Source organism: Setaria viridis, chromosome 3, assembly GCF_005286985.2.
Source record: "Setaria viridis chromosome 3, Setaria_viridis_v4.0, whole genome shotgun sequence".
In the NCBI taxonomy this organism is placed as follows: Eukaryota; Viridiplantae; Streptophyta; class Magnoliopsida; order Poales; family Poaceae; genus Setaria; species Setaria viridis.
In genome coordinates this window covers 20049820-20074752 of record NC_048265.2, presented here as the reverse complement: position 1 = coordinate 20074752, position 24933 = coordinate 20049820, and the positions used below count along the sequence as shown (strand labels likewise).

Genomic DNA, 24933 nt, shown 5'->3' with positions numbered 1-24933 from the left:
CCCCGACCGCGAGGTGGCCATCCAACGGACCAGACGCGCCTGGCCGCCAGCCCTCCGGTTCGGGCGGTCACAGATCCCCCGCGCGTGGGCCCCGCCGCGACGCCAACAACAGCGGGACGGGAGAGAGCCGGGCCGCGCAACGAGCGGCGTTCCGTCGACCCGTCCCCACTGACGCATGGGTCCCACCCGGACGTCGCTGTGGCGTCAAGATTCCCCCAACCGGACCAACCAACCTTCCCCGACTGCACCCGCAGCCAACAACCGCACACCAGTGTGGGCTGGCCCACCCGTCAGCGAGCGCGCGCAGAGTCGTGCGGGGTCGCCCAGCGCCGCCCACCTACCAGCGCGGACGCGAGGACCAATTCCATTCGCTCCGCCACGGCGCGTGCTCCGGCCCCCGAGTCCCCCCCGCTCACCCTCCCCGCCTCCGCGGAATCGAGGGATTCCCAAATCACCGGAGGTGATCGTGCCGTGCACGCGCGCGGGGGGTTAGGGCTTGTCTGCCCCCGGAAATGGACGCCGCTGACTCCGGCGGGGGCGGCGCGGCGGATGCCGGCGAGCCCATCTGGGACTGGGGCAACCTCCTTGACTTCGTCGTCGACGGTGACGACTCGTTGGTCCTCCCGTGGGACGACGACGCCGCCGGAATAGGAGCAGCCGACCCCACCGAGGCGGCCGCGCCACCGCTCCCCGCACCTATGCCGCAGCCGGTGGAGGTGGAAGCGGAGCCGGAACCGGAACCGGAGGCGGGGCCGGTGCTTCCACCGCCCCCTCTTCGGGTGCAGGGGATCGGGCGCCGCGTGAGAAAGCGGGACCCGCGGCTGGTGTGCCCGAACTACCTCGCGGGGATGGTGCCGTGCGCGTGCCCCGAGGTGGACGAGATGGTCGCCGCCGCGGAGGTGGAGGACGTGGCGGCGGAGTTCCTGGCCGGCGCGCGGAAGAAGACTAAGACCGCGGCCCGACGGGGCAAGGCGGGAGCCGCGGGTGTCGGTGGAGTCGCTGGAGGAACTGCCCGTGCGGCGGCGATGGAGATGAAGTGCCAGGTGCCTGGGTGTGAGGCGGATATACGTGAGCTCAAGGGGTACCACCGCCGGCACCGGGTGTGTCTGCGTTGCGCGCACGCTTCTGCTGTCATCCTCGATGGCGTCCAAAAGCGCTACTGCCAGCAGTGCGGCAAGTAAGCCCCAGTTTCTCCACTACTAGCTTTGGGTACCAACTCGTAGGAATCAGACAGATAATCATGCTCGAAGTCGTTCCGTTTCATATCGGTATTGAAGTTCTAACGTTTTTGATTGTTAGATCTTTATCCATACACGATATTTGGATGGTTCACAAAAGTTAAGTTTTGCCGTTTTTTAGAGGGCTTCGTCAAGAGGGATATATCCTGTTGTGGTTGATTTCTAGAACATCACTTTATTTATCAAGGAGCTTGTACTGTTGTTAGCTTTTAAGACAACAGATGCGACAGAATATATATATTCAGCACTCATATGGTTAACGATGATAAATTATTTATGGTGCAAAAAACTACCACACCACACGTCATTAGAACCCGGAACTGAGAACTGAGATCATTGTAGAATGATGTGCTAGTTCAGGTTGGAATGACAAGGTTTAATTGAAAGCACTAGTGATCATAGTTTTTTGAGATGCCAATTGTTGATTGTTTCATTGTTTTGTGAGATATAGACATCATGTCCGAAACTATCTAGAACTCGCACAAGTATCTACTAAGTCCTGTTTCCAACCAGAATGAATAAGTTTCTGTACATGTCCACATGTCTGATGAACAATTAAGCAAATATTGTTCATTGTAATGAAAATCATTGTTATTTTGTAAAACAAAGGTGCATTCTGGTGTTTTTTTTTTGTGTGTATATGGTGTTGACACATGGATGTTGGGCCACTTATCAAACAGGCTGTAAATGCATAAATTGCATTTGGATTGACTTCTGTGGAGTGCTATGTATGTTTGTCCCTATGATGTGTGTTGGGATTCTAGCACAACTGAGATCTAGTCAGGGAAAAAGATGCCAGATAGAGTGTACGGGTTGCGGTAACGGTAGGGAGAGTAGAGGGCTCGTGAATATTACAGCCATTAGTTTCATGGCACACCCCCATGAACCATGGGATCTGATTCGCTGTAATCTGCTGATCTCTTGCTGTTATACTCTCCTGTTGGTCAGGGGTTAGCGAACCCAGAGTGAGCAAAGAAAAAAAGAAACCAAGGGAGAAGGGGTAACAACTGGTGGCTGGCTTCATTGCCATTGCTATGCCTGGCACTTTCGCCAATGCAAGAAGTGAAGTGGCACACGGTGTGGGGTTGCAGAGTGAGGCAGCGGTGCATCTATGTGGCCACTGGAGGTGGTATGACTGTAGGTTAAAGTTGGAGTGGTTGGATGAGGCTTTTCTGAGCTTGTTGGGCTGGGTTTACAAGATGCTCTTGGCCTATCTTTTCCTTTTTTTATTTATCTAACTTCCTTTGTGTGATATGTCTTAGGTATGTTTTTTGTTTCTATATGCCAATCTAATGCTTTTAGTCTATTACGACATATGATTCCAAGCATAAGCCCATTCGGACTTAATTGCATGAAATAAGATGCATGGTTATTGAATAACCGTACTGCACATCAGTCATAGACATAATTAAGAGGGTGGCATGTATGCTCCATTAGGTGGGGTAAATTTTAACAGGGCAAAAAATGACAAAAGAGGAGGTAAAATGGTGCCTTGCAGTTGTTTATGGACTGTGTATTTGTACAACTATGAGGATTGCAAGACAGACATATTTGGAATTGGACAAGTATTAATGTATCGAGAACCATAATTACCGAGTTTGCGAGACCCATAGCAGATTCGCAAGCTGAAAAGGTATATCCTCTAGGAGGCCTTACTTTCATGATGTGGCATGCTCCAAATGGCAAATCAGGTAACTCTTTGGATAAGTGGGCTGTTGGGATGCAAAATAGCTGTGCAGGGGGAGAGGAAACCCACCAATAGGTCATAACTGATTCACTCGTTCACATACCAAAGAGGTATACCCTCTTGCGAACCTTACTTTCATGGAGTGCATGCTGAAAACCACAAATCAGGTAACTGTTTAGAAACATGAGTTTTGGAAAGGTGAAATGGGAGCGGAAGTGCAGACGTGCTGATAGCACGGTGGTAGAGCGCCCAGGTGCGGCGCTCCCTGCCGGGGTTCGAGCCCTGGCGCTGTATGTTGTGTGCCCACCTCCCTGGACCATAACAGCGTGGATGAGTCTGCAGCCGCCAATGAAGGGAGTGCGCGTGAGGTTCCTGCCTGCTTTCCAGGGTTCGGTGGGCCCCTATCTTAAGTCAAAGTCAAGGGAGGACGTCTCTCCCCCTTGACCAAGTTTTTAAAATGGGAACTGAAGCAATACAGGTGCCAGTTTGTTTCTTCCTTAGATTGGTGCCCCTATATTTTTAGAGAGGATCCTCTTTACCTCTTAACATATTGGAATCCATACTTAAAATAGAGTCTGGATATCCAACATTCCAAACTTTTCAGAAACAGTTTCAACCATAAGGAGCATATTTCTTAACAAAATAAATTCGCTCTGACAATGCTGCTTCTCCTGTGTGTGGGCTAGCGTCCAGTGCTACTACACCTTATCAATCTCTGCAAAGCTTGTTTTGAGGATTTGATGCTTTCAGATCAATTTGCATAGTGACTCTTAAACTGTGATCTTGATAAACTTGTCATGGCTATAGTTTGAATTGCGGCGTACTGAAATAAAGTTTTTTTTTCCTATCCTTCTTGGAAATGTATTTCCATTTCAGGTTCCATGTTTTACTAGATTTCGATGAAGATAAAAGGAGTTGCAGAAGAAAGTTGGAGCGCCACAACAAAAGAAGACGAAGAAAACCTGATTCTAAAGGATTGCTTGATAAAGAAATAGATGAACAATTGGATCTGTCAGCAGATGTTAGCGCCGATGGTGAACTTAGAGAAGGTACAGATACCATTCAACTTTCTCAATTTTGCCAGGGTGAAAAACTTATTTTCATCCATTTACTAGCTTAGCATGACTATTATCATTGGTTTAGCTATTCATGTTATTTAAGGCGTCACCTAGGTAACAAGGTGCTCCCAGAGCTCAAAACGTTGGTGTTTTCTTACTGAAATCATTGAGAATGAGGCACAAGAGAGTTTCACATGCCAAAGAGAGGATGAGCGGGAGGGAATGAGCAGGGCCAAGCAGCCTCCTCTAGCTAGCATCTCTGCCTGCCCCGGCGCCAATGGTTGGTGCAGGATTTCCTCCAGTTGTGCAAAGAGGTGACTGTGGCGGTCGATCTGGAAGGAGGTGGCAGCAGTGGTTGATTGGGTAGGGGAATAGACATGCCTCCCATAGTGTCGGCGGTGAAGGGAGATGGAGGAGGAAGCATTGTGTGAGGCGGTGAGGGAGATGTAGGTGTTGGTGTTTGAGGAGTTGATGTGACTAGGGCTTTCCTTTGAGGGCAATGTGTTGTGTTGGCTGTTGAGGGGTGTATTTTGGCTAGGTTTTTGCGGGGCTCCATAATTTTAGCAAGGGTTATGGGCTGGGTAGTTTAGTATGGCCCAGTCTTTCATCTATATCCTATATCGTTTTATTTCTTGTATTTTTTTCCTTGAACACACATGTTTTATTTTTAGAGTTATTGTATTATATAAGAATAGATAATAATATTATGGCGTCCCCTTGCCTTAAGAGCTTAGACGATTGGATGGGGGTGAGTTGCCACATCTCACCTTACCGCTTTAGGAACATTGCAACTATTAGGGGGTGTTTGGATCTTTAGTCGGACTAAAATTCATGTCACATCGAATATTCGGAGGCTAATTAGGAGGACTAAACATGAGCTAATTATAAAACTAATTACACAGATGGAGGCTAATTCACGAGATGAATCTATTAAGCATAATTAATCCATCATTAGCACATGTTTACTGTAGCATCACATTGTCAAATCATGGACTAATTTGGCTTAATAGATTCGTCTCGCAAATTAGTCTCCATGTGTGCAATTGGTTTTGTAATTAGTCTATGTTTAATACTCCTAATTAGTATCTAAACATTCGATGTGACAGGAATTTTAGGAGTGACTAAAGAAACAAATTAGTCTATGTTTTGTAATTAGTCCTGAAGGATCAAGTTACAAACATTCCAATATTTGTTTATGTGATTAGTGATTACACGGACATTCAGAGAACATACATACCTGTTTACCTACCAATAGGGTCACTGACACATTTCCCCTTTTTAAATAGGTTGCTACATATTCTCTATTTGAAGTATAACAATAACACTTTTACTAATCTTTCAAAGATATTACTTTGCAAGGATATGATCAGCATAGTTTACATCTCCAGTGAAAATGGTTTCACTGTTTAGATGATACTTTATTGAATGGGATCCCCAAGTATTTGTGGAACATAGATTTTATTAAGTCCAGTCTAACTCAGTAGTGTGATAATTTGGATTGATTTATGGTCATATCTGAGTAAAGAACAAATCAGCCTATTCTGAATGAAGTTTGTGTTTTCCAGTGTAAGACATCATTGTTAACTTATTTGTTTAATACAGAGAACATGGAAGGCACAACCAGTGAGATGCTTGAGACTGTTCTTAGCAACAAGGTTTTGGACAGAGGAACACCTGCAGGATCTGAAGATGTGCTCAGTTCACCAACCTGTACACAACCCAGTTTACAAACTGAACAAAGTAAAAGTGTAGTGACTTTTGCAGCTTCTGTTGAAGCCTGCGTTGGTGCAAAGCAGGAAAATGCAAAACTTACCACCAATTCTCCAATACATGACACCAAGAGTGCCTACTCATCCTCGGTAGGTCCTTTCTTTTGTTCTGATGAAGCTGTTTATTTATATTAGTATGTATGATTCTGCAGTTTCAATATGTTTAGTTTGATGGAACTCTTCGTTCTTTCCACTCTAATGGTTGTAGTAATGTTATATCGTCCATTCTAGTGTCCAACAGGACGCATCTCATTCAAGTTGTATGACTGGAATCCTGCTGAATTTCCTCGACGCTTGCGGCACCAGGTATACAGTCGTGCCGTAAGTTCTTTTAACATAGAAATATATTGTTCTGAAGGGATGTTATATGTGAATATGCAGATATTTGAGTGGTTGGCTAGCATGCCTGTTGAATTGGAGGGTTACATTCGCCCTGGTTGCACTATTTTAACTGTATTTGTTGCAATGCCGCAGCATATGTGGGACAAGGTATGCTTCTTATTACACAACATGATTAGTTTCAAGCCAAATGAAGAGATGCTGAACAGTTTTTCAGTATTTTCTTTTACCATGTATTTGTTATGAACTAAGGAACTGAGAAGGCTCAGTTTGTGGAAAGTGCGAGTGTTCGCTCCTCCCAACTAGGTTCGAGTCCTCTTTGACTTGAATTTAGGTGTTTATTTCTTATTAAAAAGCCACCTAATTCCTCCTAGGCTGGTCGAGTTATGAACTGGTAGCTGTAATTCTATAACATTGGTTCCAGTCCAGATAGATGTTCCCCCTACTGCATTTCAACCGTCATCTCCTGCCACTTCCAAGTACGAATTTGTGTATATTTTGATTGACAACTTGAAAGTGTCATACACCAGTGTCGATTAATTTTCTTGAATTATTTTTATGTTCCTCAGTCTATACTACGTGCAGTTTTAATGTTATTTAGAACCTGTGAATTGGAGTGTTTCAAAAAAGCATGTCTTGGTTTATGTACAAGCAAAAAAATTGCTGTCATGGCATCTAGCCTACTTAAGCAAAGAAATCTTTTGCTGCCACACCTTTCAGCTTGCATTTCTTGCTTTCGTGAGGTAGGTTAGCCTCTCCTTGCATTGTAAAGTGAGCTCAGAGAGGGATCTAAACACACCTATAGCTTAAGTTGATTTTGTGGTGGCATGGTAGACAATTGGTAACGGAATGGTGATAAAATTTATCAAGAAAAATCAAAAGTATGCATGTAGTGTTCTTGCCACAAGATATTGATGGCCCTAAGCCCATGAGAAGGATAGACAAAAACTTAACCTACTGCATGTAGGTGAAAATTAAATCCTGGTATTCATTTTATTGCTTATCTATTTGGTGGTTAGAGCAATTAATAGAGAACAATATGAACGAAAGTGACTTCGTTCTTTACTAGATAGTGAATTATACAATGAAGAACTCAAATTTAATAATTCAAGAGTTTTATTAATGAAAAATGACTTAATCTCTATTCACTTTTTAACTTTGTATCCAAAATACTCAATGAAAGATTTTGGTATTTTCTCATTTGTTTTAATTTGCTTAAACTAACAGCCCTTGACAGTAGGGGCAGGTGGTGGCTTTGTTTGCTCAGATTAGGGTCAACCATGCAATGTAAAAAAAAACATAGGCAAATTGCTGATTAGGTAACTCAGTAGGGTCATAGGAGTGATTGACCCCCCAAAAGGTCATGGTTTAATGAAGAAAACTAGTCTTGATTCTTTATATACCGGGGCTGTAGAGGTGGAGGCGGTGAGCTGAAGTTCTGAATATAATATTGTTTTCCTTTTATGTTTCCTTTAAAAACCAAGCACCTGTCTATCATAGTCTTTAAACCATGCACAAGGATTTCCCAGATTTTTCAACAATTGATGTGCATAATTGTACATGACCCCTCATCTAGATGATTTACAGTTTTTATTTTCGTTTTCCTTTTTGCGGTTGTATTGCCAACAATTTATGATAGCATTCTAACAAGAAAAGCCATGGTATTGCTAATAAATTTCTGCATTTTTTTGTCAGTTATCAGACGATGCAGCAAATCTTCTCAGAAACTTGGTAAATTCCCCTAACAGTCTTCTGTTGGGTAAAGGGGCCTTCTTCATTCATGTCAATAACATGATATTTCAAGTACTGAAAGGTGTGACATAACTTGTTTTTCCTCGACATGATAATTTATGCTAGTAACTATATTGATTCGACGTGGTACATAAACTACTTCGTCGCAACTTATGAATATTTATTGCCTTAGCTCATTCACAGGCTCGGGGGTATCATTAGAAGTTCTGCTTTCAATTGTACCTATGAAAATTAACATTCTTTGCATATCATCTGTGCTAACACCTGCCGAGGAACCTGTAGTCAGCTTAAATGAATGATTATTTAGTACTCACTGAAAAACCTTTCCCATGTGATAGAATGATTATTTATCTCTCATAACTGGATAAACCATTAGCTGTTCAACTGTTGGAGACGAGACTCCTTGGGACCTTTACTGAAATGCATATTATTGTTCTGGTAAAAGTTATCATGTCATGTTGAACCATTTCTTAATGGAATCCTTTCTTAATTGATAAGGGAACCTGTACCGTTTAATTCGGTAGCTCATTGCACTTGTCATGAGATAAGTACCTGACTAATAATCGGTATTTGTAATGGTTGTACTCAAGATGGAGCAACATTGATGGGCACCAGGTTAGATGTACAATCCCCAAGGATCGATTATGTTTATCCAACATGGTTTGAAGCTGGGAAACCTGTTGAGCTGATCCTTTGTGGAAGTTCCCTTGACCAGCCAAAATTCAGGTACAAAGTCCCCCCTCTGTTGATCCTTAGGAAACAATAAGCCATTGACCTGTTTAACTGTTGACTCATGTGAATTTGCTTGGCTGTTGGACAAGAGCTTTTTTATTCTGAAAACTCTATAGGTCTATTTGTCACTACCAAGTTATGTGAGTTGGAATTCGGCCATTAATTTTTATGGGAATAAATTTTCTTGCATTAATTTCATTTGACCAATCTAAATACCTTGTTGGCCCAAATGATCTCTTTCTCATTAACCACACATAGCAAAGTAGTTTTCGGGTACATATATAGAGATAGACAGTGGTAGGTAGCAGGGGCATTTTAGGGAATAAGTTCCTACTACATAGATAAATAGATAGGGTGCACATGCACCACCAACCACACCCAACACACACATGACTTATGCTATCAATCTCCCCTTAAGTCTTGCATATCTTGAGCGGCAGCTGGACCATCCCGATTCTAGAGCAAAGTTCCTGGAACTTGATCCTTCCAAGGGACTTGGTTAGGAAATCGGCGAGCTGGTCCTTGGTGTTGATGTAGTTGGCCTTCACACTACCTTCCTCCAGGTAGCCCCTGATGAAGTGGTACTTCACCCTGATGTGCTTGCTTCGCTCGTGGAAGCCAGGGTTCTTCGCCAGAGCTAGAGCGGACTTGCTGTCCACCCTGAGCTCCACTACTTCAGCGTCCTTGCTAAGGAGATCACCGAGCAGCCGAGCGAGCCAGAGAGTCTGAGTCGAAGCGGAAGAAGCGGCGATGTACTCGGCCTCACAGCTGGACAGGGCCACCACCTGCTGCTTGACCGACTGCCAGCTGACGAGGCACTTGCCGAGGAAGAAGAGCATCCCGCTCATGCTCTTGCTGGTGTCGATGTCGCCGGCGTGGTTGCTGTCACTGTAGCCGATGAAGTGTGCCGCCCCGGGACACCTCGGGTAGTGGAGGCCATAGTCAAGAGTCCCCGCGACGTAGCGGAGGATCCTCTTGACGGCTTGCTGGTGCTCCATCATCGGTCGTAGCATGAACCAATTGACGTAGCCGACAGAGAATGCCAAGTCCGGACGCATGTGGGCGAGGTAGCGAAGGCTCCCCACAAGATGCCGGTACTGCGTAGCATCCACCTAAGCCGTGCTGTCATGGCTCAGCTTCAGCCTCTCCTCCATCGGAGTGAGAGTTGGGTTGCAATCGGTGAGCCCACCCAGCTCAACGACGCGCTTGGCGTAGGCGGTCTGTCGGAGTGTGATGCTAGAGTCATGAGAGAGGCTCCAGGTCGCTCATCTGGAAGGCGGCCTTCATCTCCTCCTTGAATGCCTCCACCTCCTCGTCCTTGGTGCCCGTGATCACCAAGTTGTCGACGTAGACGCCTACCAACAGGGCATTGCCTCCGTTGCCCCGCCGATAGATGCCCGCCTCGTGCGGGCTTTGCTCAAAGCCCATAGTCTTGAGCGTGGAATCCAACTTGGAATTCCAAGCTCGTGGTGCCTGCCGCAAGCCGTAGAGGGCCTTGCGCAGGTCCAGCACCTTGTCCTTCTTGCCAGGGATGACGAATCCTGGCGGCTGGTGGACGTACACCTTCAAGTCGCCGTTGAGGAACGCCGACTTGACGTCCATGTGGTGGACGCGCCAGCCCTCCTAGGCTGCCAGCACGAGGAGGAGACGGATGGACTCCATCTGTAACAGGAGCGAAGGCATCGTCGAAATCGACCCCCTCCTGCTGCATGAACCCGCGTACCACCAAGCGAGCCTTGTGCTTGACGATAGCACCGGCTTCATCCTTCTTCAGCTTGTACACCCACTTAAGGGTGATCGCGCGGTGACCGGGAGGAAGATTAGCCAGCTCCCAAGTCCGATTCTTCTCAACAACTTCCATCTCCAGCTTCATCGCGGCGTGCCATGCTGCGTGTCCCTCAACCTCAGCGAAGGAGCGAGGCTCGCCGTCGTCGTACGCGAGGTGCAGCTCCGCCTCCAAATCGTGAGGCACCAGTCCCGGCAGCGGCTGGTCACCTAGGATGTCCTCCACGGTGCGGTACCACAGAGGCTCGTCGTCGTGGTACGTGTCGACGCAATCATCTTCGTGGGAGAGTAGAGTGACGAACTCCACCGAGCGGGGCTCATCGTAAGCCGGTGTTACCAAAGCCGTGCTCGGAGAAGTAACCACTGGAGCAAGGGAGTGTGGCGTGACCGGCTGTGGTGGTGGTAGTGGAGAGCTCGTCACAGCTGGAGTAGTACTTGCCGGGGTAGTACTCGCCGGAGTCGGTGAAGAGCTCGCTGGAGTCAGTGGAGACCCAGGCACTGGGGTAGGCTCGCTCGGTGAAAAAGAGCTGCCCACTCCCCCAGCTCCCTCGAAGCGGACGTAGTCGACAATAAAGTCGCTGTACGTCAGAGTCGAACCGTCATCCACCATCTTGCCCCACGCCCAACCTCGCCCTTCGTCGAACACAACGTCACACGTCGTGCGCACACACTGTCTCCGGGTCAAGGATGCGGTGGGCCTTCACTCCCTCTACATAGCCGATGAACACCCCTAGGGTGCTCCTGTCGTCGAGCTTGCCGACGTGGCTCAGCTCCTTGGCCGAAGAAGCGGAGGTGGCCGACTGCCGGCTTGTGCCCATGCCAAGCCTCGTATGGCGTCATACCATCACAAGCGCCTTGGTGGGCGAGCGGTTGAGGATCTGGATGGCTATCAGCACCGCCTCTCCCCAGAAGATGACTGGCATCCCTCTCTGCTTGAGGAGGGCTCGGGCCATGGCCTCCACCGTTTGGTTGCGCTGCTCGATGACGCCGTTCTGTTGCGGGGTGTACGGCGCAGAGCATTGGCGCTGAATCCCCTCGTCGGCGCAGTACGACGCGTACTCAGCCGCCGTGAACTCGCCGCCATTGTCGGTTCGCGGCACTCGAAACTTGCGGCCGCACTCGTTCTCCGCAGCAGCTTGGATGTGCTTGATGGCGTCCGTAGCTGCTCCCTTGGTGTCGGAAAGGACCACCCACATGTATCGGGAGACGTCGTTGACGAGTAGTAGGAAGTAGCGCCACCCTCCTAGTGTAGCTGGCGTCACTAGCCCGCAGAGGTCGCCGTGCACGAGCTCGAGCCGCTCCTTGGCTCGGAAGCTCGCCTGGCAAGGGAAGGGGCGTCGCTTCTGCTTCGTCACGACGCAGGTGTCGCAGAGCTGCTCCACGTGGTCGGCGCACGGCATGCCCCGCACCATCTCCTTGGTGCTGAGCCGCTTTAGGGCCTCGAAGTGGAGGTGCCCAAAGCATTCGTGCCACCGCCAAGCCTCATCGTCGCGTTGAGCAGCAAGGCAGAGGAGCTGCGCCACCTCGGCGTAGAGGACGTAGAGGCGGTTGCTCCCCCTCTCCACCTTGGTGAGGAGGCGCTGTCGTCAATCCCAGATCCGGAGCACTGCGTCGTCGATCTCCATGCGCGAGTCACTCTCATCCAGCTGCCCAAGGCAACTTGACGGAGCCACGAACGTCGACGTTCAGGTTGGAGTACTCCCGACGCCCGGTCATGTGGTGCGTGGCACGCACCACTGTCGAGGAACCAGCCGTCGATCTTTTCGTCGCTGGTGTCGCCGCCGAGGAAGACGTGTGCGCTCGGCTTGTCGAGGTGGAGGGGAGCCGTCGTGGCTGATGCCGCTGGAAGTAGCTCGATGCTCCCGTGAGCCAAGAACAGAGTTGGCTCCTCCGTCGTAGCCTGCGCAACGTGGGCCTGGCCGCGCCTCGGCTGGCGGCACTCCCTGGCCTAGTGGCCAGTCCTGCCTGTGGCATGTGTCGTCTCATGTCGACTTGCGCTCGCCGGCGGCGCCGCCCTCGGCGCCTCACGCGCCTTGGGTGCCATGCACCGCTTGTCGAGGAAGAAGGCTTCTTCCGCTCCCTCTGGTAGGCGAGCCACTTCTCCTCAGTGAGGTGGAGCTTGCCACCGATGGTGATAGGTCCGCCAGACGTCAGCTCCTCGCGGTCGTCGACCGCCTTGTGCCACCCCGTCAGCTCCTCGATCGACAACGCTGAGAGGTCGAGCAGCGTCTCAATGGAGATGGCGAGCTACGAGTACTTCTTCGGGACAACGCGCAGGAACTTCGCAATGGCTTTCTCCTTGTTGATCTTGTCGTTGCCGTACTGCTCCAGCCACTGCATCAGGCTGGAGAGGTGGAGGGCGAAGTTGTCGACATCCTCGCCCGGCTTGAAAGCCAGATGATCCCACTCTTGCCGAAGCTTCTGCAGAGTGGACTTGCGAGCGCAGTCGCTGCCGACTCGGGCCGCATCTATAGCGTCCCAAGCGGCCTTGGCGGTCTCCTTCCCCGAGAGGTTGGCCGCCATCTCCATCGGGACCGCAGCGAGTAGAGCCTCGAGTGCTCGCCGGTTCTCGTGGCTGTCGACGTCGCCGTACTGGACCGCGTCCCACATCTCCTGCACCTAGAGCTTTACCTTCATCACCGAGGACCACTCCATGTAGTTGGTCTTCGTCAACATCGACCACTGCGTGTTGCCGACGGACTCCCGGATGATGGTCTTCACGACCTTCGGGGGTCGGTGCCCGAAGCCGAGGTCGGAGTCGGAGTTGAACTTGGGCGTTCGCGCCTCGACGCGGGTCGTGGCCCCACCAATCCACGTCCGCGTCCCACTGCCTTGCCTCGTCGTGCGGCTCGGGACAGTCGCCCTGCGCCTCAGCTCCTCGTCGCGCCGCGCCATCGCCCACGTCGCCTCTGCCTCCTTGCGTAGCCGGTCAACCTCCAAACGCCTGTGCCTGCTCCGTGGCGAGGTGGGCTGCCTCGGCTGCGCGCACCCCCGCGGTCTCCATGGCCGCCACGCGCACTGCCCGAGCTGTAGCCGCCTCCCGCAACTCGGTGTCGCGCAACGTCGCCGCGTGCCGCCGGTCCTCTCGCCTCGTGGCCTCCTCCCGCCGCTCCTCCTCCTCGCGCGCCGCAGCCGCACGTCGTGCCTGGCGCCGCTCCGCCGTTGCCTCCTCAGCAGCCATGCGCCGCCTCCTCACGCCGCTCCTCCTCCTTAGCCGCCGCCCTGTGGCGCCGCGCACTCGAAGTAATCGAGTTGCTGAAGGAGACCCGCAAGGAGATCCTGGAGTGACCCGCGCCGCCGCCCGCCGCCTTGAGCCGACCATGGGGAAGTGATCGAAGGAGAGGGAGCCGCTGCGTCGGGGTAGTGGGGAAGGAGCCGCCGCCCGCGCCGCTCGAGGTGAGGGACCCCGCGCCGCTCTGGTCATGCCGCCGAAATCCGCCGTCGCGCCGCCCGATCCGGGCCTTGGGAGGGGAGAGGGAGGTTGCCGCCGGCTGGATCTAGTCGGGGAGCGCGCGCCGCTGCTGGCTGGTGGGCCTGGCGGCTAGGGTTTCGGGTGAGGGGCTGGCTGAGCGCAAGAGAGAGAGAGAGAGGAGAGGGTTGGTAGGGAAAGAATTAGGCTCTAGATACCAATTGTTGGCCCAAATGATCTGTTTCTCATTAACCACACGTAGCAAAGTAGTTTCGGGGTACATATATAGAGATAGACAAGGGTAGGTAGCAGGGGCATTTTAGGGAATAAGTTCCTACTACATAGATAGATAGGGTGCACATGTACCACCAACCACACCCAACACACACAGACTTATGCTATCATACCTAAAAAAAATGTGCCAAAGGTTACATGTTTCATAATATCTCAAGCTTTCCTTGGTGACTAGAATAAATCTATGGTTCAATGATATAGAGTACTATCAGCATGTTTGAATCTAATTTGATCAAGGTATGAGGCTATAATTTAACATGCAACTGGTTCTATATGTTTGAATCTGCTGCCTGAACCATGAACAAATGTCAGGCATGCTGCATGTTGCATAATTGCGGATTTGCAGTAGTACTTTGGATAGCTAAGGGGGAGGCAAATTTGATCAGAAGCACCCTGCAGCTTTGTAACTTACAGTAGGAGAAATTTCTTACATGCCACTCAGTGCTGCGCAGTCCCCAATCTGCTACCAAAATAAATCCCACTTCATTACCAACTAAAACTGTTCCCTTTCATGTCATTTCTGTCCACCGGGTTTTGTTGTCCTGTCTATTAGGTTGCAAAAACAAAAATACCATTTCAGTAAACTTGTTTATTGATCAACTTTTGCAAGAACCAGTCTCGGGCTTCAGTCTGTTCGCATCAACTTGGAGAAACACCTAAATGAACGTGAAACTAAATAACAGCAATGCACAATTTGTTTCACTTGGTCATATTTCATGCATAAAATTTCTAGAAATTAGTGATTTCTGCATGCAATAGCACCGATAACCAGTAATAGTTGCTGCTTGTTCTCCCCATGAAGTTCAACCCAAATTTTATAGCAAATGAATGATGGAGATTTAGCAAAGCAAATGTTAATGTGAGATTCTGAAGCATAATGTTACCAAATTTATTCCAAATACCAGCATTAGTCCAGTCTCTTTTCCTCGAAATTCATATATATAATTATCCATGAAGTTGGAATATCGTTTATATTTTCTTGGCTTCTACGCAGCAAATACACTCCTTATGTTGGAATCTGGCTTTACATAATACTACTTACTACATCTGAGGCTGCTTTCTGTATTGGATGTGGTTACACCTAGTCTAGATGTAGCAAAAAGGAGTTTGTTTTTTAATAAATAGTGCGGTTATACTTTATCCACAGTAAGTGCTTATTGGTGAATTTATTTCCCAGATCCAACTATGAAATTTGTGCAAAATTGTTACTCCAGGATATGTTCACAAGTCTGCATGAAGTGAATTGATCCGTGATCATTTTCCCCGTATAGAACCTATTTGTAAGCTGGCAGCTATGTATGCCTGATTTATGGTTGTTAGGAGTTTATTGAATTTGTGTTCTCATGGTAGGTCACTTCTGTCATTTGATGGGGACTATTTGAAGCATGATTGCTACCGTTTAAAGTCTCTTGATACCTTCAATTGCATTGACAATGGTGATCTTATTGTTGATTCTCAACATGAAATTTTCCGAATAAACATCACTCAGTCAAGACCAGACATTCATGGACCTGCATTTGTGGAAGTAAGTATTATCTCCTTTGACAATATTGATCAGATTTCCATCACTGAACTTCAGTGCATCCTAGTTTACATTATATGTATGTGAGTTCTGTTACGATCGCTTACCTGGACTCATAGTCCGGCCATGGGTTATCTGGTCGTTTGAAAGCTTGGCAGGCTGTAATATAATATACTGGGTGTGTGTTGTGGTGCATTTAGGGAGGGGTCCTTTTTTAATCTCTCCTTTGCAATTTCTCTTCTTAATGAAATGGCATGCAGCTCTCCTGCGTTCGAGAAAAAAATGAGTGTTGTTAAATGTTTTCCTACATCCAATGCTTTAGGTCAAGTTTCAAGTCAGGCTTGCTTATAGCATTGTTTTATGTGTTTAGTAATTCATGTGTAATAAGGTGTTTTCTCTACTTGTACATTTGGCTTGAAATGTGCCTTATGATTGATGCAAATAAATCGTTTACTGCAAAGGCATTGAAACATAATAGTGAAGTTAGAATTTATTTGGCATTTTTAACTCGTGCCTAGGAGATTTATCTTTTTCACTAGGAAGTGTTCTGGATTCTGGTTAACCTGATTACTCTAAATATTAAGCACGCGCAATCTCAGAGGTGGTTATTTTATCTACCAATTTTAATTGATTGGAATCTAGCTGAGTAACTTGTGATCGAAGGAGGAATATGAGGCGATAACACAATAAGAAATATAAGTGAATAATGTGGATTAATACTTACCATAAATTCCCCCTTTTGAAATGAATAATATGTAAACATATCAGTCTTATCAGATTAGTTAGGGCAGTCTTAAAAAGATATGTGATTTGTATTTTCTGGAACAATTTCAGGAAAGATGGTGAACTCTTTTTGTAATCTCGTTGTATGATTTACTGTGGCATTATCCGGTGGCTTGATAGGACCTCTACTGGAGGTTTATAACTGAAATCCCATTAGTTGAACAACACTTTGCAATACATAATTTGAAGAGAACCTAACAACAAAGTTCACTCTAGGCATTTCATTGGAAAATTTTGTTTATGACTTGCATGATCCTTATCCTGTCCATGCATTCGAACTATCAGTGTAGGATACGAGAATAATTCGTTCTGTTGCTAACTCTCTAGTGCAAGAGGCAACAAGCCAATTCTTTGTCATTGTTTTATTGTAGTAATTGAATATTGTTACAAGAACAACAATTACCGTTTATCTGGCTACCTGATGATGTTCCACTTGTTGTGGGTTTAACAATTTTATTGCTATATATGATTGCTGAACTTTTGATGTTTTGGTCATATTGATTCTCTTCTCTTTTGCAGGTCGAAAACATGTTTGGATTATCAAATTTTGTTCCTATCCTTTTTGGTAGCAAACAGCTGTGTTCTGAGCTAGAGAGGATACAGGATGCTCTTTCTGGTTCTTCTGACAGTAGCTTATTTGGAGAGTTACCCGGTGCTCCTTGTGATCCTTGTGAGCGTCGGAAACTTCAAATGGCTGCAATGTCTGGATTCCTTACAGACATTGGATGGCTTATCAGGAAGCCTGCTCCTGACGAATTTAAAAATGTACTGAGTTCAACGAATATTCAGAGATGGGTATGCATACTGAAGTTCTTGATAAGGAATGATTTTATGAATGTTCTGGAAATAATTGTGAAGTCAATGGACAACATCATGGGTTCTGAGGTTCTTTCAAACTTGGAAAAGGGGAGGTTGGAAGATCATGTAACAGCATTTCTTGGATATGTAAGCCATGCTCGAAACATTATTGATTGTAGAGCTAACAATGACAAGGAAACGCAGCTTGAAACAAGATTGATTAGCATTGATTCTCCAAATCAGCGAAGCTTAGGCACTTCTGTGCCACTTGCTAATGAAGTAAGTGCTAATATGTTGCAAAGAATTTCTGTGTTAGTTAAACTTTAAAATAGACTGATGCTTCGGTTTCGGTACATCTTCTCTTCTTGACATATATTAACGGATAACTAGAAATTGTCAACAATAAAACATTTCTATATCCCAGTTCAGTGTCATAACTCAGGGCTGAGCTACTTTCAAACTAAGATTTTACCAGAATGGTCTCCAGCTCGGTATCAGCATTCCCAAGTCAACCAAGTGTCTATCAGCACCAGCTATTAATTAATTTGTTCAGGTTGTGAAGGGAAATATGATCATGATTCATGAATTAGTGTTATGATAGTGTTTAACCAGTAGTGCCTTTCCATACACTTAACCAGTTAATTTCCTGATATAATTAGATAAAAATGCCGTTATGCCCTTTCGCATTTTTGTCACCATATGGATAATGAATCGAGGTTTTATTTACTATTCAAAAGTTAATGTTGTTAATCAGTTTGTGCTTCATATGGTAGGCTTCGTAAGGTTACACTCCGCCATGAACAGAATTCATATGGTAGGCTGTGCATGATGCATTCGTTTGTTGTGTGTGTAACCTTAATATGTGTCATCATCTTAGTTCAACTTACTGAACAAATGATGAACTATAGCTGGCCTCCCTAGATTTCTAGAACTATTGCAGTTAGATTTGTTGGGAAGAAGATAGAGTTGGGACGGGAACAAAACATCACCACCTTTCCTTGCCTAGCTTTTGCTGGGTAAGGCCAGGCAATCCTTGCCTATCCAGCTTGTACAGGCAATGGAACCAAACAGCCCCAGATCCTGTTAGGTTTTTTTTTCTGAACTGGAAAGAACTTCCATTAACCCATGGTTCTAGACTAATCATCAGGAACCAAACCCTGAAAAAAAAAATTCAGCGCAATCAGATTTTATTAGGTTGTCGAGTGGTCCTATGAGTTGCATGGCAGGAGACTATTTTTGTTTCGTGGAAGTGTTGATATGACAAACCAAAGAATGATGCTGCATTTATCCATTTATTGTTTTGAACTGCTGCTTTCTTTATATTCATGATGCAAACTAATTTATGTTTGGAACTCTTTGCAGAATGCTGGTGCTGGTGGTGATAACAATATGCACTCGGCTAATGCAGCTTATGAGGAAGAAAATGTCCCACTTGTGACTAGAGATGTCTCACACAGGTACTGCTGCCAGCCTGATATGAATGCTAGGTGGCTTAACCCCTCGCTAGTTGTTAAGTATCCTGGTGGTGCCACGAGAATGCGACTTGGCATGACTCTGGTAATTGCCACTGTGTTGTGTTTCACAGCTTGCCTTGTTCTTTTCCACCCCCATGGAGTAGGAGTGCTTGCATCTCCAGTAAAGAGGTACTTGTCCAGTGACTCCACATCATAGTCGATGTTAGATCAGATCTTTATTTCCCCCTGTCGCTTTCCTCTGTATCATATGCGCATTGTTGAGGCATAGCCTGTGCATCTGGTTTTGGAAGAGGGCCAACATACAGGTGCTCTTTCCCGACTGTGCAAACTTGCATCTTTTCCCTTTTTTTTGTCAGACTGTAAGGAGATGTGCCAGAAGTTCTGACCTGCTAGTGTATGGGAATGTAAACTGCTATAGTGGTGCGTCAGTTAATAGAAAATAGCTTTTGCTGCAAAGAGTGGGTCTCAGTTGTTGGCATACAATCTCACAGCAGTGGGTTTCATTTGACAATTCGGAGTAGACAAACTGGACATCACTCCCTTACGCAGTGGAAGGGCTCTATTTTGTTTCACGAGGCAGATGTCATGGGGAACACCAAGGAGTATGTTGTGTCTCTGATTGAGAACAAATGTAGCGCCCGAACCCGGAAAATGAAAATCAGTTCAGCCTCCTTTCGAGAAAGTCTATCCTCAAATTCCACAACTCGTCGCAGAAGGCAGAACATGCAGGACAGAGCGGTACTGCGAAACTTTGATCGCAACAATGTACCATGGGCCCTTGATGAACTGAATGTTCCACAGACGAACTGTTTACTGCCACACAGTTTCTTTTAAGAAGATGGGCAATAATCAATATGCATCTTCAAATTGAAATAGGAGCTCCTTACAGCTCCACTCAAACCGTACATAATTCAGTCATTTCATCCGTGAAAATTGTTTGGCCGTGTCCAGCAGCTGCTTTACGGGTCCAAGTAAAGGCCTCAGAACTTCAGATGATCTCTGGAAGCCGTTACCATCGTAGTGCAAGTTTTGCATGATCACTGATTTCACTGTGACCTACTTCAGTGTGACCTATTTTGAGGTGAATGTGCAATGCAAACGTGAAACATATGGGGTTCGAATCATCCGCTGAGAAAAAATGTATTCACCAACAAAGAAAAATAGTGAGATGCTCTAATCATTATAGGAGCGCTCTCATGTGTCAGTCCACGAAAGTAGGGCAATGCTATTTGGCAGACGTTTGAGGGGGAGGTCTCTAACTGTCAGCCCCACGCTTTCTTTTTCGATTTTTTTTTCAACTTGCTGTTTTTGAAAATTTATAAACTTATAGACATGACTTTCACGTATAACCTTCTTAGGATACCTTTCTAGCATAAACTTTTCATAAGAATGTTCGGGTCATCAATCTTCCTATAGGTCCACATGTTATGCACTGGCTTGGGAAAGAAAAAAAAAAGGTAAAATTTGTTTGTCATATCATGCTCAGAACTCACATGTAGCTCTTCTTGAGTCAGAGAAGTTCCGCACACAACTTTTATGCATAATTTTTTCACACAACATCTCATAGCGCAATTTCACATAAGGATTTTACCGATAGAGCTTATTCATAAATGACAACTATTATGTACAACTTCTCCGGACAATTTCTCAATATAACTCGATTTTTAGCATAATTTTTACAATAATATTGTTAGGATAACTGCTTGGGACAATTTATTTTTTAAACCTGTTTAGGCAACTTATACACATAAGTTTTCCGTTGTTCAACCTCTCCGATAAACTTATTTCAAAATATATTTTAGGACAACTTGTTCAACTAAGTTTTGTAAAAAGAAGACTTATTTTGAACAAACACGGTCAACTATTTTTTTTACCAAAAAATCTTTTCAAAGAAGATTAAAATATATAATCTAGAAAAAAATATTTATAACTTTTCCTAAAAACTTCATTTAAAGGAAAAGAAAGAGAAAATGTATGGCTGTTCGCGTAGCTTTTAATCAAAGACAACCTACGCACGAGGCTGCGGATGAATCAAGAGCATTTCGAGCTCTCCGAGCGGGCGAGGAAGGGCAGATCCTGAATAAATACTCAAAAGGGACAGAGAAGTACTCGATCAGTGTTCATGCAGACACGACAGACAACACGAACTGTAAGCATTGAGCGGTTGCCTAAATGATTGAAAGCTGACGAGAGATCTCTATCATCGAAAGCTTTACAACAAAAAAAATCACAAGTGACGGGAAAAAAAAAGAAGTGTTTGATGACATTGATATAAACCACCGATGATAATATCTGTACTATTTCATCTTCCGAAAAAAAATTATATCTGTATTTCCAGCTGCCTGCCAGGAGACTTCAGACCAAACAAAGATCCAATCCTGATAATTGCCAAAGAATGTAAATAATAATTCATGAACCACTTCTTTTCACCGAACCCTGCTGGTTACAATGTTACACCATCCACGCAACACTCAATATCTACAAATCACTTTTTAAACATATCTGTGAACCTATCATAACCACAGTCAGGTAATGAGTAACTGCAGCCGTTGATCAATTCGTTCCATGGAGAATCAATACTGGAAGGCAAATCCAAAAGCTTCCTTGCATTGGAGTATAAGGTCAGTGAAGCCGAAGCGTTCACTAGGCGGTCAGAGGGCCAAGGAAGGATGCAAGTTCCCAGCCACCAGCCTCCATGAGCCCCTCTTCCAAGAACAGGAGAGATCGCGATGCTCGTCAAATCAGCAATGTAATTTACAGTTCTGAAAACACTGTGGTTCCTCCTTTGTTCCTCTCTACAACCTATAAATACTTCGGTTTGGGATTAATCTGCTATTGACTCGTTTCATTTGGTACAGTAGGCAAGCTCTTCCTAAATGCGTGCTTCCTGCAGCGCTGGAAAATTCCATCGTACAGCAAATCGAACTGCACTCCAGCTCTTTCCCGATTCACAATGAATAGAATGTGGTCAGCTTCAATAATCTTGTAATACCTGCATACATCAATAGAACAGTTATGTCTCCATTGGTGAAGCAAGATAACCACATGAAACCACTTCAAAACCTGACAGCTGACAGATTGAATTTAGCGTACTTCTAAAGCATATTGTCAAGAGAACAAATGCATACAGTAGGGTGAGGAATTCAATCGGTGATCATGAGTGCCAAAATCCTAGAACTACTTTGAAGCAAGAAAGATACCTATTCCTACCAAGCAACTTAAAAGTTGAAGCAAAACTCTGAAACGTAGTATACTAACCATATCCCAGGTTGCAAAGGATGGCAGTCAGAATCGTCCACTACAAAACGGTGTGGATGCTCTATAGGAATGCGTGGGTAAGTCATAGAGATCGTGTTCAAAGCCCCATCATTGTCTTCCCAATCTTCATCCCTGCATAGTGTCATCAACAATATTAAAGATATGCTAAATCACACGCAGGTTCCCTTGAAGAGATGTATTTCGTCTTCGAGCAGAGGACTCACCTGTATCCTTTGTAGGGCAGAGGAGCATTCTGAGGGTGCCGCCACATACACATCTGAAGGACTCTGAGAAAGAGCATGGGATGGACTCCAAGAACACTTGAAGGCACTGTAATTCCAAATAGCTTTCTTGTTTTCTTTGTAGCATAACTGAAGTAGAATGTATTGGGAAATGTCCTCAGACTAGAGTTAAGCTTTATAGATCCCTGGATTGTGAGGTCAGGTAAAATCCAATCTCCGCTGGCAAATGGGCCAGTGCGCCCCAGCAGCAGATCAATTAAACCTGAAAACCCTACTTTCCTCCGTGACATCTCATAGTGGTCAAAACCAAAATTGTAATAATTCTTCAGCCAAGGAATGTCCAGCCAGTCGTAGACAATAACTCCAAGCCGGCAGAGCTGAAGAAGACAGATAGATCTCATAAACCTCCCATCTTCAACCCTGAAAGAAACAGAAAAGTTAAAAAAAGGTAAGGAGCCAGACAACAAGATGAAGTACATTGATCTTTTAATCTGTATATATAGTCTCAGCGATACTTACAGCATGCCGTCATAGTAAGTTCTCGTTGTCCCATTAAGTGCGCCAGACAAGGAAGTAAGGCTTAGAATCCAGTCTTCAGAAGTATCATGACCTGGGAAAGCCTGACATTGGTATCACAGTATGTGTTAGAATTATATATCCACAAAGCACTCTAAAGTTCACATGTTTCGTAACACTAGAGCATGCCAGCAAACTGCCGGCTCAACGTGCAGCAAGCAAGATCAACATGCCACATGCGTAAAGGTCATAAAGGGTCATGCAATCAAGCACAGAAGCTCAATTTGGTGGCAAAAGTGCACTTCAAAATCAGAGTACAAAAATAGAAAGGTAAACTTAGAACGGATTTTGTTATTACTAAAAACAGATTCTTGGACCATTCCTACAAAAGCGCTTTAACAGAGGCCCAAGTTAACTAAAACTGACGCAAAGTCATCCTAAATATGGTGCACTAATCATGTACTCCAAATCACAAGAACCATCCCTCTGAAAGCACATGATAGGCATGACTAATTCTACCACCATCAACAAACAGCAATCACTTGTGAGTGAAACTGAAAATCTCTAGTGTGTACCTTGTCGGCTAGCATCTGATGCAGCACCCTCACAACCTGCGCGCCGGCCGAGTGCCCAACAAAGTGCACCGGGTTCTGGTCATCCCACACAGGATAGTGCCCTGCGTCCAATTAGAAGTTAGAACAGTAATTTCAGAAGTATGAGCCCAAAAGAAACTCCTGTTTACTTAAAAAAAAAGAAACTCCTGAAAGGTCATAGCAAATGTATTCTGTTGCTGAAAATCTCTACCTGTGTGATAGATTCTCCCGAACCTCGTGTGGCCGCAAGCCTTGCTGTGGTCCTCGCCGTAGTCCACCTGCCCGCCCTTGAGGTAGTAGAACAGCTCGCACGCCCTGCGGCGCCAAGAACAATCGAATCACTTTAAGCAACATAATTTAGTAATAAGATGATTAAAAAAGGTAAAGCTGCTGGGAACGACTACCAAACAGGAATATTTGGCAGGTTTTGTATTATGATGATGATCAAGGAAGTAGTACGCTGCTGCTTTATTTTTGTCTGACCCACCCACCTGTCATGGATGCTGGTGAGCGACCCCAAATCCGGCACGAGCACGCGGTCGTCCTTCTTCTCGGCGCCGGCAAAGTAGGAGAGCCCCCCGAGCCTCTGCGCGCGGAAGCAAGCAAAGATGGGGAAAACGCGTAAGCAAGCTGCTGCCGCCGCGGCATTTCACCGAACACACACCGCCCCGCCCGGAAGCGCGGAGGAAGAAAAACGGGACAGAGTTTTGGTACCGTACCCCCTTGCCGAAGCCGAAGATGCCGTGGACGAGGACGATGGGCGGCGGCGAGCCGTCGAGCACGACGGGCCCGGCGCCCCTGCGCTCGTCGCGCTCCCCGGCCGCGGCGACGTCGACGAGCGCCCCCTCGCCCGCGCCCGCGGAGGGTGGCGGCCGGCGCAGCAGGAGGCACCCGGATGCCGCGGCCGCCTGCGAGATGTCGGCGGCCACGGCCGTGCTGAAGACGTAGAAGCCGAAGATGAGGTGCACCGCCGCGCTGACCCCGAGCTCCATCAGGCTCAGGATGAACCGCGCCATCTTCCCTCGTCGGTCGCACCAACGGCCTCCTCAGCCCGACCGAGCGGCCGCGGCGGCCTGGCCTACAAACGCCGACAACAACGGCGGCGTGCCGTTGGTCGTCGTCGGTCGTCGCCCGCTGGCTCACCCCCGCCTCCCTCCCTCTCCTGCTATTCCTCTCCTTGGCGTCCCCCCCAAGAAGAGGAATAGGAGGAGGAGACGAGCGGACCAACGAACCGAACCGGTCGCGCCCCCCTCCGGGTTGGGCCGCCGCCGCCGCGTCTGCGCTGCGCCCTTTTCTCCGAGCGGGTCTCTCGCTCCCCCGCCCTGCGGTTTCGTTCGCAGCGGCCCGGTGCCGCGCCGCGCTGTCCGCCCTGGACTCGCCAAAAAGTTTGGTTGGGGGCACGGTCTCTCTCTGTCCCTGGCCCCAATCATACGGCTTCCCATTTATAACCGGCGGGCGCGGGGGCCTCGGCGTCGGCGTCGTGGCGCGCGGTGGTGGTTTGGTTTCGGGGACGGACCCCGATCGGAGTCGGAGACCGCGCGGGGCTGTGCCCGGCTGGGCGGGTATGGGCGGGGGGCGCAACAGGGTGCGTGCGGTTGGTTGTTGGCGTCTCGGTTTCTGTGTGGGCGGCCTGGCTCTGGCAGGGCGCTGGCTGGCGGGCGTGGTGCTGCCTTGGCAATGGCA

The 24933-nt window shown here is 47.1% G+C and overlaps 2 protein-coding genes across 3 annotated transcripts; one reads left to right on the top strand and one right to left on the bottom strand.

Moving 5' to 3' along the window:
* Positions 1-356: 356 nt before the first annotated feature.
* On the top strand, positions 357-19097 carry LOC117849660 (squamosa promoter-binding-like protein 9). 2 transcript variants are annotated; one of them, XM_034731288.2, is made up of 11 exons: positions 357-1177; positions 3802-3974; positions 5586-5842; positions 5984-6058; positions 6134-6241; positions 7787-7904; positions 8434-8569; positions 15414-15588; positions 16888-17445; positions 18529-18623; positions 18752-19097. In XM_034731288.2, exons 1-11 carry the CDS (start codon positions 513-515, stop codon positions 18822-18824), a joined length of 2433 nt encoding a protein of 810 aa, XP_034587179.1. In that variant the 5' UTR covers positions 357-512; the 3' UTR covers positions 18825-19097. The 2 variants fall into 2 exon arrangements, with proteins under 2 accessions (XP_034587179.1, XP_034587178.2); XM_034731287.2 differs by having other exon boundaries at positions 358-1177; positions 18529-19097.
* A 1929-nt stretch (positions 19098-21026) lies between these two features.
* On the bottom strand, positions 21027-24673 carry LOC117849661 (uncharacterized). Its single transcript, XM_034731289.2, has 8 exons — positions 23970-24673; positions 23742-23836; positions 23462-23565; positions 23233-23333; positions 22661-22761; positions 22124-22561; positions 21900-22031; positions 21027-21633 (listed from the first exon to the last, which is right to left on the bottom strand). The coding sequence occupies exons 1-8, from the start codon at positions 24264-24266 to the stop codon at positions 21474-21476; spliced, it is 1428 nt and encodes a 475-aa protein (XP_034587180.2). The 5' UTR covers positions 24267-24673; the 3' UTR covers positions 21027-21473.
* Between the last annotated feature and the right edge of the window lie 260 nt (positions 24674-24933).